General features: G+C 43.0%; 1 protein-coding gene and 1 long non-coding RNA gene across 21 annotated transcripts in view; one reads left to right on the top strand and one right to left on the bottom strand.

Moving 5' to 3' along the window:
* Positions 1 to 2: 2 nt before the first annotated feature.
* mark3a (MAP/microtubule affinity-regulating kinase 3a) overlaps positions 3 to 14,455 on the bottom strand; it is a 29,206-nt gene continuing 14,753 nt past the window's right edge. For 2 of the 20 annotated variants that reach the window (XM_053845950.1, XM_053845952.1), the window contains exons 8-19: positions 13,125 to 13,361; positions 12,823 to 12,963; positions 11,754 to 11,853; positions 9,331 to 9,443; positions 9,114 to 9,261; positions 8,324 to 8,535; positions 7,999 to 8,102; positions 7,520 to 7,699; positions 6,288 to 6,560; positions 5,733 to 5,759; positions 1,635 to 1,679; positions 3 to 848 (exon numbers count right to left, since the gene is read on the bottom strand). In XM_053845950.1, the coding sequence (XP_053701925.1) occupies positions 503 to 848; positions 1,635 to 1,679; positions 5,733 to 5,759; positions 6,288 to 6,560; positions 7,520 to 7,699; positions 7,999 to 8,102; positions 8,324 to 8,535; positions 9,114 to 9,261; positions 9,331 to 9,443; positions 11,754 to 11,853; positions 12,823 to 12,963; positions 13,125 to 13,361 (1,926 nt within the window). In that variant the 3' untranslated portion in view covers positions 3 to 502. Of the gene's footprint in view, positions 849 to 1,634; positions 1,680 to 3,264; positions 3,313 to 3,474; positions 3,555 to 5,732; positions 5,760 to 6,287; positions 6,561 to 7,519; positions 7,700 to 7,998; positions 8,103 to 8,323; positions 8,536 to 9,113; positions 9,262 to 9,330; positions 9,444 to 11,753; positions 11,854 to 12,822; positions 12,964 to 13,124; positions 13,362 to 14,455 lie in introns of all 20 variants that reach the window. The other 18 variants (XM_053845953.1, XM_053845955.1, XM_053845954.1 and 15 more) reach the window with 16 other exon arrangements.
* On the top strand, positions 11,773 to 13,428 carry LOC128747794 (uncharacterized). Its single transcript, XR_008412707.1, has 3 exons — positions 11,773 to 11,905; positions 12,411 to 12,474; positions 12,565 to 13,428. It is a non-coding gene; the product is annotated as an uncharacterized LOC128747794 (long non-coding RNA).

Here is a 14,455-nt window from a genome sequence, read left to right as displayed (position 1 = left end):
GACTAGTTGACAGACTTTAATTGAGGCATGTGACCCTTCAACCATGTGGGCAATTACACAGACTCCTCGTCATCTCTACGTCTTAACAAAATACAAAAAAAAAAAAAGAAAAAAAAAGGTATTGCAGTGAAGCCATTTTGAGGTGAGATAAATTATTTACACTGAAAATAAAAACGCTACGTGGTTTCTTTTCAGGAGAGAAAAAAAGATGAAATAAATAAGACTAGAAATGGTTTTTTTTTTTCTTATTTTTGTCCACATTCACAGCATGACAAATTATATTTAACTGGTTAATGTCGCCCCCGTGTGGCCAGAAGTGACAAATATTAGTAGGTAATTCAGTGATTATTGCCAAAAGCCTATACATTAGAATATTCAATACGTCATCTGTATTTTGTTTTTAAAAAAAGGAGACATTTGGAAACTGCTACTTGGATGATTGTACAGCTTAAATACTTCTAGATATTTATATATATGTACGTGTACTTTTGAACCAGTTTGTTCATAGCTTTAACTCGTTGGCAACTTTGGAAGCAATGTTTTTGAAAGCGATAGATGATCCAGATATCCTCTTGAAGCGGACACCGTTGAGGGAGAGTCGGGGCAACTTGCAGACCTCCATCTCCCACTGGACCATGTTCTCGGCCCGGCCGTCTCCGTGGACGCAAAGGAGCAGGAAACTCTCTTGTTGTTCGTAGTCGCAGTTGTTGGCGTCGAGCACCTTGCGAATCTCCCTCATGATGTCACAAGGCTCCATGGAGCTGGTGGTCCTCATACTCCAAGTGAATCGGAGGGAGCGGGGTTTACCGTCTTTATTTTCCCCTTTCTGATCCCCAGGTACATGGCGACTGCAGAAAGAGGAGAGTCCGAGGTTAAAGGTCACGGCACATCACTAAGGCATCCGACGTTGAACACGTTTCATTCTTCATTTTCTCCACATTTCCACCCCCAGTTTGTCATTAAAAGGACGACTGAATCAATGTTGCAGCTTCATGAAATTGTCAACAATGAAAATCCATTCTCACAACATAAATACATAAAAAAGTCCAGCTAATTTTAAGGAGAAAATGTATAATTACAAAGACAGCAGAAAAATACTCAAATAATTATAAAGACAAAATGTTTCTCCCTTTGCAAACATATAGTTAAAGAATTATTACAAATGCATAGTTCCTCAACACAATTTCTAAATGAGGAAAGTATTAATTTTTTTAGAAAAAATAAAAATAAAAACCTTTTTTCTGATAATGAATTATCAGCCCTAAAATATCTAAGTATTCTAAGTAAAATACAAAAAGTGGTTTGTATTATTTTTGACATCCATTAGTCAGAAGAATTAATTCTCTCCAGTAAATGAACTGTCAGAAACTGGGGGTGGATGCATTTGCTTGAATGCTAATACTGATTGAAACATGCCATGCAAATTGAGCATCACACATCTGTCGATACATGCAAAACAATCCAAACAAACAAGCCATAACAGTCAATGATTGAAAGGGTCCAGACCCTCAAAGCATCCCAGGATCGAAAATGGACGTCTGATCGAAGGGTTTCGTTTCAACTGCAGACGAGGGGGGATTAAACGCTAATGGGGAGGACAACGGAGGGATGGACGGACGGGCGGAGAACCTCACCTTGAGCCCTCAAGTCTCCCGTTTCTCTCAAACTCGGTTGAGACTCTGAGGTGCACGAGAAGATCAGACAGGGAGGAAGAACAAAGAAAACAATTGTGGATTGTGCAGATTTATCTTTCAACAGTGAACAAAAACGAAAAAGAGAGTGACGAATGAGTCAACAGCGAAGGTGTCGCAAAACAACAGCAAAACAAGGACACAAACGGAGGATCAGAGTGGTGAGCAAAAACCAAAGCTGCACACGAGATGACGAGGCTCCTGAAGGTCAGATATCCAAGAATTAGTGACCACCAGTGTTAATGGAAATCAAAACAGTTGCAGCAACACCGTCACCAACATTTAATCCTCGACCTGCGGAGCACATGAAGCCGGTGAATCTTACATGTGCTCAGAGATGTTCTCACACTTACACCAAGGCAATGACCTGAACTATTACACTTCTACACTTACTTGGAGCACAGCAGGCCTCAGAAAGTAGTTACACAGCTATGATCTGTCTAGTCCAGTGCAGGACGCTTTCATTTCATTGTTTTGCATCGACTCCTGGCAAAATAGTCCCTAAACACCCAGCGATTGGTGCAAAACCAATCTACAACAATGCAAAAAAGGTAGGCTGAAACAGGACGTGCAGGACGTGAGAGAAAACTCTCACGTCAAAGACAAAATTTGTGAAGGACTGAAGAAACAAAATCTTTCACAAAGGTTGAAATTGCGGCAGAGTTTCACAAAGCTGTGCACAACATTTCCCTAGTTCGAAATATCACACACAAACCGATATGTTTCCATCCATCCACAGTACAGGAACTACAAGACATGGGCTCAAAAAACGCCTGTATGCAACACTGATCCAGTCAGACAACAAGCAGAGACAGATCAACGGAGGCAAGAACACACCCACCCTGACCTGGTCATGTCACCTCCACGGCCGTGTTTGGTCTTAATTCTGATGCTAATCACCTCAAAAATATGAATGCCTTTTGAAGTGCATGAGTAAAGGTTTGTATTGTTCTGGAGGAAAAATATATAAAATATACATTTTTAATTAATTTCATTCACTTTTACAAAAGATTTTACAAAAAGATTTTGTTTGATAATTATTTTTTGTCTTGTATATCATTGACATTAAAACTCAATAGGAAACATTTTTGACCATTAATAAACTTATTTGCAGTTAATAATAATTTTGGTAATATATTTGGTAAAATAAAGTCAGGCTTAACAAGACGAAACCCGCTACTTAATAATGATTAATGACAATGGCTAACATGCTGCTGATTTATACATGACTGAGCAGTTTATTTACTGCAGTACACGGTTGCTGTTCTGATCGATAAATTGAAGCCTGGGTGAAACTATTCAAGCAAAGCGGTGGACAAGTTCTCTGCAAGTCCCCTGTTGCGACATTAGGCTCCCAGCATGCACTGCAGCCTCACAGAAAAACAGGACGGGTGGAGGAGGAAGTGACTGCAAACTCCCCGACGACACGAGGGCGGACAGACAAGACGGCGTCAGCCGGCTGCACGTGTTCAATCACAACAGCCAGAAAGTGGGGAAAGCGGGGAGGAGGGGGGAGTTGGTCGAGGGTGAGGAGGGTTCCTCCACATAGCCGACACTCAAAACAGTCCCTTACTCTAGATCTCCATCTTCCTACAACTCGCTATATCTTCTGCTCCTGAATCTGGAAGAAAGAAACGTGATTCTGAACAGACGGGAAATCTGGACACGTGACCAGAAGAAAGAAGAGAAAGGAAGATTAACCAGCAGGAAAAAAAAAGAGGAAAACATGGAGGGATGACGATGGAGAGGAGGAAGGAAAAAGACTGGAGGGCAGAGGACTTACTAAGGGTCTTTCCTCCCTGGGTAGAGGGGATGGCAGGCCCTGTTTTGGCCGACTGCCGTTTGGCCGGGTCAATACTGACCCTAGGCAGAGAGGAAGAGACGCAAGATGTCAACGGTTAAAGGAAAGAGGAAGGTTAGGACGACAAAAACACACAAACGAGAGAAAGAGGAAGAAGGTCCTGGGAGAAGGAAACTTGTTAAGTTGTGATGTCTTGAGAAATGAAAACAAAGCACGATGACTGAGAACAGAACTATGAGGTTGAATTAAATGAGACTGTGATAAAGCTGTTTATTTAATACACAAGCGGGAGGTCACATGACCATAATTTTTTTATTTAAACGTAACTATTACACAGAAGCAACAACCTAAAGGTTATGTTGGAATGCTTCATTATTCAGATTAAATATTGGTTCAATTTATTTATGTATTATTTATGTCTCAGATTTATTGCTATTGTGTTCTGTATTATTAGAAATAAGATCTGTATAATCATAACATTTAATAATGGCCAAAACGACAGCCAACTATTCCACCAAAATCAATGATTTTGTTTAAAATAAGTTATTACTAAGAAGAAATCATTTTAATTTATATCTAAAGACCAAAATGGCAACAACAGTTTGTTTACAGTTAAATTTCAAAACACATTACATTAAAAAAAAAATACTGAAGGAAGTTGATTAGTAAGATATAAATGAAAATGATTTTATAGAAAATGTCACAAATAGAATTTGTCTTTTATTTTGCAATAAATGTACTGTATATTTAATATGTTATAGTTGAATGAAATTTGTATTGTAATCTGTGTTTCATGAGCCCATTGAAGTTAAATTGCAGAACATAAGTATAATGTTCACGCCATTCAAATCCAAACTGCAACCCTGTTGCTCTGTCGACATTCGGGGCTCCACACAGACGGGAACAGAACAGACACAGAAAAGAGTGATGGTGGGGGAGGAGGATGGGGTGGTGACGATGGTGCCACAGGATGCGTGCCCATCAACCGGCCACCAGAGGGCAGAAATGAGCACGGGCCAAAATAAAAAAAGGTCCATCACCATTTTGCCTACGTCTTGGTACAATAGACCATCATAAGCCATCCTGCTTCACCGAACTCGGCAAACCTTTCTAGAGAAAACGACGACAAGCCACTGAAAACTGTGACAGCACTAAATAATTGCAAGAGAATTCAAGCTAAATACCCTCTAAGGAGTTTTGGATCCCACTTTTTTTGAAACGTCAGGACAAACCCTCACCAACTCACACACTGCTTAACCAAGACCCCTAATGTTCCCAACCAAAACCTCAGAGGAGCCGATGAACGCAAAATTCTCATTTAAATTTATCAAATGCTGAATATCTTTCTCCACACAAGAGAAAAATCAAACTGGACTATTTAGTGAAGTAATTCGATGGTGGAAAAAAAAAAAACTAACACCAGACGGTCAAGAACTACAGCAACAGTTCAAGAGGCACAAAGCACAATGGAACACTAACCTCGGTCGCCACAGCAACAATCGCCTTATAAACCACAACACACTTGACACAAACTACAAAAGGAGCTCGGCTCTATAAACCCAAACACTTGAGTCTTGGACAAAGTCTAAACACTGAGGCGCAGAAACCTCAGGAGCAGGAACGTGCTGCGAGTGTCATTTAATCATCAGGCTAAAGCTCGAGGGGAGAGAATTGAGTTGTTCACAGCAAATCACTGCGGAGGAAGAACAAACCAAAATCAATGTGGGCTGTCAGAAGCGACCCCATGCATGGCGAGCGATTGATTAGTGGCAAGATGCTTGTTGGTTAATTGACTGATTGCAGAAGGAGGCCGCACACCATCAGCATTAGTCCACTCAGAACAGCCGCCAGTACATTTACACACACGTCACCTTCCAATCCAGTAAAAACCAAATCTAGAGCTCAATACTTTGTGAATAGATTAAAGTAGTAACCTTGCTTGAACTTTGACTATTTCAATACATACACTGGAATATCATCTAATTCAAAACACTTTCCAAGGTGAGCACCAACCAGGCAAATAGGTGGAGAGAAAACTACATAAAATGGGGATCAGGTCAAGTCAATCATGTTTGGTAAACATTTATGACCCAAAAGTGTGTGTGTAAATGTACAGTAGAAAATTCCTGTGAGTGTTAGTTTGGTGCCAGCAGCCCCACGCGTCTGCAGTGGACGAGCGAGATTGTTTTTTTTGGGGGGTTATTTTGGGCACACAGCGATAGGCAGTACAGGAGTCCTACCTTTTGGCAAACCTGAATGACATGTTTCTACAACAGAATCAGACAAAGAAACAGTGAACACAGTGAAAAAGAGGTGGGGGACGAGGGAGGTAGGGAGGGTGAGAGTCCGAATGATTGAACAAAAATGGGGTGATTGGAATCATCAAACAGTTGAGGAAGATTTGGTTCCCTTCATATCGTTGGTGAATGATTTCAATACCTCATTTTGGGTCAGTCATTGCAGAAGTGAGGTCACTGGCCTGGCTGCTGCTCTTTCAATTGTTTATCATTAAAAAAAAATAGTCAAATTTCAACCAAAAAAAATCTATAGTGTAGGCCAATATGCTACAAAAGCTGTTTGACATTTTTGGCTGAGCAGGCAACGAGGCAGGGACATATAAACATCTGAAATAACACACAGGACAGTGAACTGACCCCCAGCAAGTTATTCATCAAACATCTACAGAACTGACTGGCTTCTAAATGGAGCAGAACGCCAGAAGCCGGCGAGGCACACACAGGCTCGAGTTGACTTCCTGGTTGAGAGAGAAGACTGGCTTTTGTTAACTTGCTCACCTGCGGGTCAGTTTGGAGGTCAGTTTGGAGAAAAGGTTGCTGGTTCCTCGACTGCGGGTTTGTGACAGGGGCGTGGCGTCGTGGGAGAGGGTGGGCGAGGCCGGCGGGCCGTTGTACGTGGCGGTGCGCCGGTCCCTCAGCTGACCGCCGTGGAAGGTGCTGCGGCTGGCGGTGCCGCGTGGGAAGCGTAGTCTGTCGGGGGTGGTGGTGTTGGAGATGCTGTGGGTGGACGCCACCGGGTTCCTCTGGCCACTGGGCGACACGGCGATACTGCTGTGGTGGAAGAGGGGAACAGCGACGTCAGCAGCTTATTAGACACCGAAATTATTTTCTACTGCTGTTGTGACCTGGTTCATGTTTGGCACACTAATACCACCACCCAAATCAGATTTTGTTTGGGATGCACAGGGACTCAGGTTCACAGCCGCAATAGAAAAATCCTTTCATTACTTCTAACAAGCCTTGTTATTCCTACATGGAGCTGCAATGAGGTCACATCTTGCAGGTTCAGTGTCCGCAGGGTGTAGAATTCTATCAAGAAATGACAGCAAGTTTCAAGCTTTCAGACTTGAACTGAAGCAAGGCTGAGTTCATTTCCGACAGTGGATGAGGAGCTCCTAATTTTGCACTGACACCTGTGAGCTTTGCAGTTTGCTTCTGAGCGGTGAAGGAAACTGATGGTCTGAAGATGAGGAACATTGAGTGAGCCGCAGGAAGTGGCCGCTGTGCGGACGACGTACAGGTCGGGGCGGGGTCCAGACGGAGAAGGTTCGAGGGTCAAGGTCGACAGAGGAGGATGGAGGACGGATCAGGAGCAGAGATTGTTAATGTTGACAGGGTCTGCTGCTTGGAGGTTGTTTGGTATAATCAAACACCTTGGATGCCGTTGGTGACTTGAGCTTGAACCGAGTTTTAGCTACATTTATAAAAAATAAAATGTATATTCACTATCCTTCAATATACGATTATTTGGTTATTCTACATCAGTCCAAGTGCTATGCTGGTAGCTCCACTGATGAATGCACGAGCTTCAGCAATGTTTCATTACTGGGTTCATAAGCTGATGGAGCTCAGTGGATGTTTGATTAGGGTGCAGCAGGAGATGAGGCCCATGGTTTAGTCGGGTGTTACACAGAGTGAAGCGGCTGGATGTGCAGGTTAGCAAAGGGGCCAAACGAGGGCTGAGACATGAGAGGAGACAGACGGGGGGTTTAGAGGCCCTGCCGTCTTACTTGGGCGTGCAGTAGTCCAGAGCGTAGTAGGAGTGGGGCAGCGTGGCCCACCCCGCCTGGCCAGCGAACAAAGGGCTGGCCGTTTGATACCTCAGCCTCACCGAACTGGACGAGGCACCGAACCTCGGGCTGACAAAGGCAGAGGAGGAGGGGCTAGTGGCACAAGCCATCTCGGTCATGCTGGTCATGCCACAAAGAAAACCGCCCCCCCCACCACCAGAACAAACACACACAGGCAGAAACGAAAAAAGATGAGAAACGGACTTGAAATACAGAACGGAAGCAAAAACAGAGATAATTCACTTTAAATAATTGAGGAGCGAATATGGACTCAAGAACCATATTACTGTTGGTGAAACTGCGAGAGAAAAGACAGCAGACTGTGTAAGCATGCTCCACAATGCGCCCACTTATCCCCACTTAATTTCACTTCAATACTAGGGCCGTGCATTCGACCGGGGCCGACGTCGTCCTCCCACCTGTTCTCCTTCCCGTTGGGAATGACGGAGAGACGGTCTGTATTGTTCCGATCACTGCAAACATATGTGTTCCTCCGGGTCATTCCAGCTGATGCAGTGTTATTCTGCAGAGGATTAGAGAGGTTTAACAAGTTAGTACACTTATTTAGCAACTCGAAACTAATATAATTTATAACGTCAATTAGCTATCTGCAGTGTAGGCTTTATCAGTCCATGACAACATTACATTTGATCATATTACTTAATCATTTGACCATCAAGCGTTTTCATTTTAGTCATGAAACAATCCACTTTAGGATTAAAACTGAGGATCCTGATAACGTACACTTTGGCCAGTTGTGGCGCCTTTTCTGCGGTCAGGGATGTCTGCCTTGTTGGGGTTGTTGGCGTTGCCCAGAAGAGGGCTAGAGGGAGCGCCGCCGCGGCTGCCTGGGGTGCTGGGCTTGCGGAGTTGGACACCACCTTCCTCCTTTACATTGTTGTCTGCTGTGGTGGTTTGACTTCTCTTTGGATGACCCGATGGAGCATTCTGACCTACTGAAATACATTAGAAGCCAAAATAATTAGATGTACTGGCAATATTGACACACCTCTAGTCGGTGGCTTCCAGATTGAGACATCTGGTTCTTGACAGTGTGACATGACAGTCAATGTTGTGAACTAAGAAGCAGATTCTCTTTAACAAAATCGCTACTGAACTATCATTTCCACCACTTTGAGTCTCTTTGGTTACAAGAGCCCAAAGCTCTGGCTTCTTTAAGACCAGTGACTGACCCATCTTAATAATAAATGCCCACCAATAGACTACCAGTAACCACACTATATTGAGCTTTACTTTCATATTTGAACTGCATTACCGGTGTACAATGGAACTGAAACTCTGAACTCCAAACATGTCTTGTTAGTATTTTGCTGAGGTTATGACAGAGAGGACAACACTTAGTCAACAAACCAAAGGTTAGGGAAGTTCCAGCATGTCAGCACTGTAATTTTATCTGAGGTTCACCCGGACATTGGTGATGTAATCTTCACTTGTTGTCACTGATACTAGACTGAGTGCATCTCACAGAAAAGATGTCGAGACACAAAGCAAACAAAGGTAGGTCCCATCTCACCTTGTTCACTATAACGTCTTGGTTTGTTGTTGGAGGACACACTCCGCTGAACTTTAGGATGGGAGGGCGACTGACCGTTCAGCTCACTGTTCGGTCTCGGTTTGGCCAGCGATGCATTGCTGCTTGAGGCCGAGTCACCAGGCTCCAACTGGGACACAAAAAGTACATGAGTGAATAATGAGAACAGCCACAGTAACTCTGCCATGATAATTCATACCTCGGAAGCCTTTCGGCCCAGAAGCAGGTAGGTGGCTGTGATCTCATCGTACTTCATCTTGGCCAGAGACTCCTGGATCTCATCCAGGTTGTAGCCCATTCCCACCATCACGTCTGGATGAAGAAAAGCCCAAAGACATCAGAGATAACGCTGGCAGAATTTGACAATGTCAAATGATGGATGAACCATGAAACTGCAATGCAGGGAAACAAAAGTAACAAAATATAGCTAGATGACCTCAATGATTCAAAGGCAAAAACAACTTGAAAGCAACACGTGAAAATGCCACAACCTGGGATCTACCAGGCTCATTAAAACACAAAACCAAAACATTTTCTCAGGAATAAATGAGCACAATTATATTTTCAGGTCCAAGCCAGAACAGTTAAGACAGACCATTATCTAGGTTTTAGAAAGAGCAAGGCGGTGGGTCTGGTAATAGGGATGCTGCTCACAGGCCCTGCAGTGATCAGTCGGCATCATCCAATAGATGCCGAACGAAGAGTTCCACTGTGAGTGAGTGTGTGTGTGTGTGTGTGTGTGTGTGTGTGTGTGTGTGTGTGTGTGAGAGAGAGAGAGAGAACAGAATTTCACTCCGCTACGCTGAAAAAAACCCTCCCCCACTGATCAGATCACGTTTGTGGCTACGTGACAGGTGAAGCAGCGGAGGGTTTCCTGCTCTGTGTGAAATGGAGTTCTTTCTCTGCGAATTCATATCTTCTTGGACACCAGCAATACTGAGACAGCCAATGTCCTAATTTCTTTCTTGGTCAGGAGATTCAAAAACAGAAACCTGGCTGTATTTTACATCCATACTACGTGAAACTGATTTGTTGTCACACCTGAGTGGATGCGGCCCATCAAATTAAAACTAAAGATGTGGTTCCCATTTTTATTTTAATACTCTTCCACGACTTGTGTGAAATCTGTGACACAAACACGGAGGAATATACCCACAAATCGATGAGCCCCTCCCCCACACCCTGTGTGACGCTTGTAAAAGTGGCTGACGTGTCAGCTGCAGTGAAGTAACCTGCGTCTGTAACCAGGCAGACTTCGAGGGTTCCATCTCTCCTCACCGTCTCACCTTTCTCCCCCTAGTCTCAAGTAAACACCTTGGTACAATTGAAATTATGCCACCTAACCCGAATACCTCACACTGATTCATTACCAAATTTGAATGCTGACTTAATTCAAGTTCAAATTATGTCTATCATAACAAAAAGGTAATCCATTCTGTTCATTTTAGATGCAACTGTATATTTTCTCATTTTTTTTTCCTTTGAAGTTTTACATGCATTATTCAGTTGTCAGGGATACCACAGCCTCTCTAGTTCCTCCCTGGCTCTTTTACTTTCCCCACCAAGCACTGACTCAGTGATTCAAACAGACAGCCAATCCCAGCTGTTGTTATGTAAGAACCCCCCCATTTTCAGCTTTCATCCAGGACACCACGGGGAGGACCTCCTCTCTCCTGTTCTCATTGCCTGCAACGGCTCGTTGAGTAATTCATCACGTTTTTATCTTTTCTGGTGCTGCGCTTCCGAACTGAAATAACAAGATCTCCCTTCGTTTCGTGGAGCAGCAACCCACCAATGTGTAGCCCTGGGCCTCCCTTATATCACAACAAACACCCAAGATCTTGTTCTGCTTTCACAGGCTTTTTCCATTCTAATGGCACAAGATCACTTCAAGAGAAAGGCTTTGGCTGTGTCTAACTACATCTAGCCCAACACTGTTAGTGTTTGCATCCCCGAACATTCCTCAGTTTTGGCGAGGAATCTAACAGACTAACATTTTTAGCCACCTGACCATCCTAATCACTTCATCACTTCTATGGTTCTATGGTTTATCAAGACCTCTGTTTTAGGTACAAATGTGTCCACGCGATGATGTAACACTTGGCAGTCACAATCTTTAATTTTTAATTGAGTAGAAGAAACTTAACATTAGCTTAGATAACAAAGGAATTAGATAACCACATGAACAATTCAAAGGCACTGATTAGTATTTAGCTTCAATCCATTGGGTCATCTTATCAAACTACATTCAAGTTTTCCATTAAATGTAGCTTAGCCACCTGTTGGCATAATGCTCATTCCTAAACCTTGGCGCTAAATTACGTCTGCTATTACGTAAGAAATCTTCATTACTTTTGTTTTTGAAGCATGTTATAGTGCCCAACTCATGACATTTTAGCCAACAATTCATTCCAGATTCTACCTCTTTTTCAGATTATATTCGATAGTTTCGACAGCCTTTAATAATCCCAATTGGCTCAAAAAATAACTACTGCCTAGCACCAATAAACATTTTATCGCTATACAAATTCTACCCTCATCATCCCACCATGTACTCGGCACTTCAAAAAAACAGCTAGTATAAGTCAAGGGTTCCTAATGTTTAAAATGTTTGTGTCCTACCTATTCTCTTCTGATCAGTAATGTCCATCTCCGGTTCAACATAAGGCTTGAGCTCATCTTCTTCAAATCCTGCGTTGATCCATCTGTCCTTCATGATTTGCTGCGGGCAAAAGCAAGTAAGAACTTGACTGGGGAGATATTTACACGGGAAGGTAACGTAAACGCGCCTATCCATCAAAACTATTCAACATGAACACTCACTACTTAATGAAGTAATAACAGTGTGCGTCATACGCTTTTACATGTCAAACAAAATATATATATATATATATATTTTATACATATTCTTACGGTGTCATTATAGGGCAGCTGTGGGACCCCAATCTAATTTTTTTTTTTAACCTTCTGTCGTAATTCACTGCTGATCAATCAATCGGCTGGTGTTTAATCAGGCGCCAAAGTAATTATCAGATGCACGGATGCAACCGGATCTTGTGCCATAATCTAGGGCAATCATGTGGCAGCCTGCAGCCAAACATGTGACTCCGTATTATTTAGATTCTCAAAAAGAAGATTTACAGATGACTTATGAAGGTGACACATCAATCATGAAACACCACTGTGAGAACTGAACTCATTCAATTTCATGAAGCATGTTCTCCATCTGTAAGGTCTGATAACAATAATAAATCTAATCTCAACTTCATACTTAAACAGGGAAAAGGCTGAGAACTTCCCCCTGTTGCTAAATCATCATACTACGTGAGCAGCCGTCAGAGCGGTGATGACTAATAACACTTTTTTTCACACATTTTTTTCAACTCACAGGCGTCAGAAAATAAAAGCACTTATGACTTTTTTGTCATTTCAGGATGAGTGGGAAAACCTGTGTGTCCACAGTCAAACAGGATGCAACACATGGATGACAGTGAATTACTCATAAGTTAAAAATTAGACAAGGTGGGCTGAAGAGGAAAGGAGGTGGGCGTCACGGAAGCATGACCACGAGAGAATGCTGGGACCAGGTGAGAGGAAAAGGTCGGGTGCTGGACACGTGGGGGTAGATGACGTGTCTTCGATGATGAGGATGGGCTCGGGCGGGGTGTATAAAACTGAGAAGTATATTTACATTTTCTGCTTCCTCCCTCACCTCGAGAGTACCCCGCTTGGAAGGGTTGAGCACCAGGAAGCGTTTCAGGAGGTTCTCGCAGTCTGTGGACATGTAGAATGGGATGCGGTATTTTCCTCTCAGCACTCGCTCTCGCAGCTCCTGAAGAGCGAGAGGAAAGATCTAAGTTAGCAAGACGCAAGAGTGGTGACAAAGTTTGGACCAAAAGGAAGTGTCCTTCCCCATAAAGAACTATCTATGACCTATCATTTTAATCTAAAACATATGCATATTCAGCACAGAAGTAAAAAAAAAATGAATACCTTGAGGTTCTGTCCATCAAAGGGCAGCGACCCACTGACCAGCGTGTACAGGATGACCCCCAGGCTCCAGACGTCTACCTCAGGGCCATCATATTTCTTCCCTTGGAAGAGTTCCGGCGCTGCGTAGGGAGGTGACCCGCAAAACGTGTCCAACTTGTTACCCAGCGTAAACTCGTTACTGAAGCCGAAATCAGCTATTTTTATGTTCATGTCCGCATCAAGGAGCAGGTTCTCCGCCTGAGGACACAAGAAGGTTGAGTGGTCTGTGTTTAGAAATCTATTCATGAACATAAAAATGTGATAAAAGAACAAATCGTTTTTTTTACAATTCATGTATAAAATATTATTTTCACCAAACTTTGAGCGTTCCAGTTACCTAAATTCCATTTTCCAGGCAAAAAGGCTCGTAAGAAGGTTTTAGGACTGCATACAACTTCAATTTTTTGTGTACATTTATTTCACAACTCATCAGTGGATGGAGCCTGCTGAGAGGCAGTGACCCAGAAATCGGCTTGTTGCTCACATGATGCTGCAGGCCAAAGGGTTATTCAGGTTGAGTGCAGGAATTAACCAGCATCCTGAGACTGTTTTAATGTCTCAAAGTTAATGTTAGACACATGCAGCTAAAATCCTCATGAGTTCATGTAGCCTGAAGGAAGATCTCTGGTTCCATCGTTCAACATTAAAATGTGTTTGGCTCCTTGATTCTCAGTTGTAACAGCGTGATATCACAACTGTGACATATGGACCATCTGAGAACATGCCCGCCCGTTCCACAAACAAATGCTGCCTCACACCCTCCCCTCATTGATCTTTGAGGAAGCAGCACGTAAAAACAAAACACGCAGCTAGATAGCTGTAAAACCACAGACGTCAATGGGTTCAGAGCAGGAGCATCTCTGTTGCAAAATGGAGGACAAAGATTTCCATGCAATGGTTTGTTTAACTATCTGTGTTCAGTTTACTAGATCCTGCACCTTTATTTGGGGCCATACTAGTGGCCGAGGTCCAGTTTCAACTTTAAAATAACACTCAGTTACGAGCCTGACTTGAACACGGGAGTTAAACACGGGAGTGGTCGACTGTGCCGTGACCTTTCACTCCCGCATGAGTCAGACAAATGAGCCTCAAACTTGATTTACTCATGGAACTCATCTGGACATGACTGACAACTACAAGGAACAAGAAGTTGACTTTTCAAGGGAGACCTTTGTATCCCAGTGCAGTCAAGTGGACACAATTTGATCAACTTTATTTACTGCTTGGAATTTGTAATTCTTTTTATTTTGGGTATACTGGAACACGGTGGTTTGCTCTCTCCAGGTTGGTGG

The sequence above is a fragment of the Synchiropus splendidus genome, chromosome 16, assembly GCF_027744825.2.
Source record: "Synchiropus splendidus isolate RoL2022-P1 chromosome 16, RoL_Sspl_1.0, whole genome shotgun sequence".
NCBI classification, from domain to species: Eukaryota; Metazoa; Chordata; class Actinopteri; order Syngnathiformes; family Callionymidae; genus Synchiropus; species Synchiropus splendidus.
This window is presented reverse-complemented; position numbering and strand designations above follow the sequence as displayed.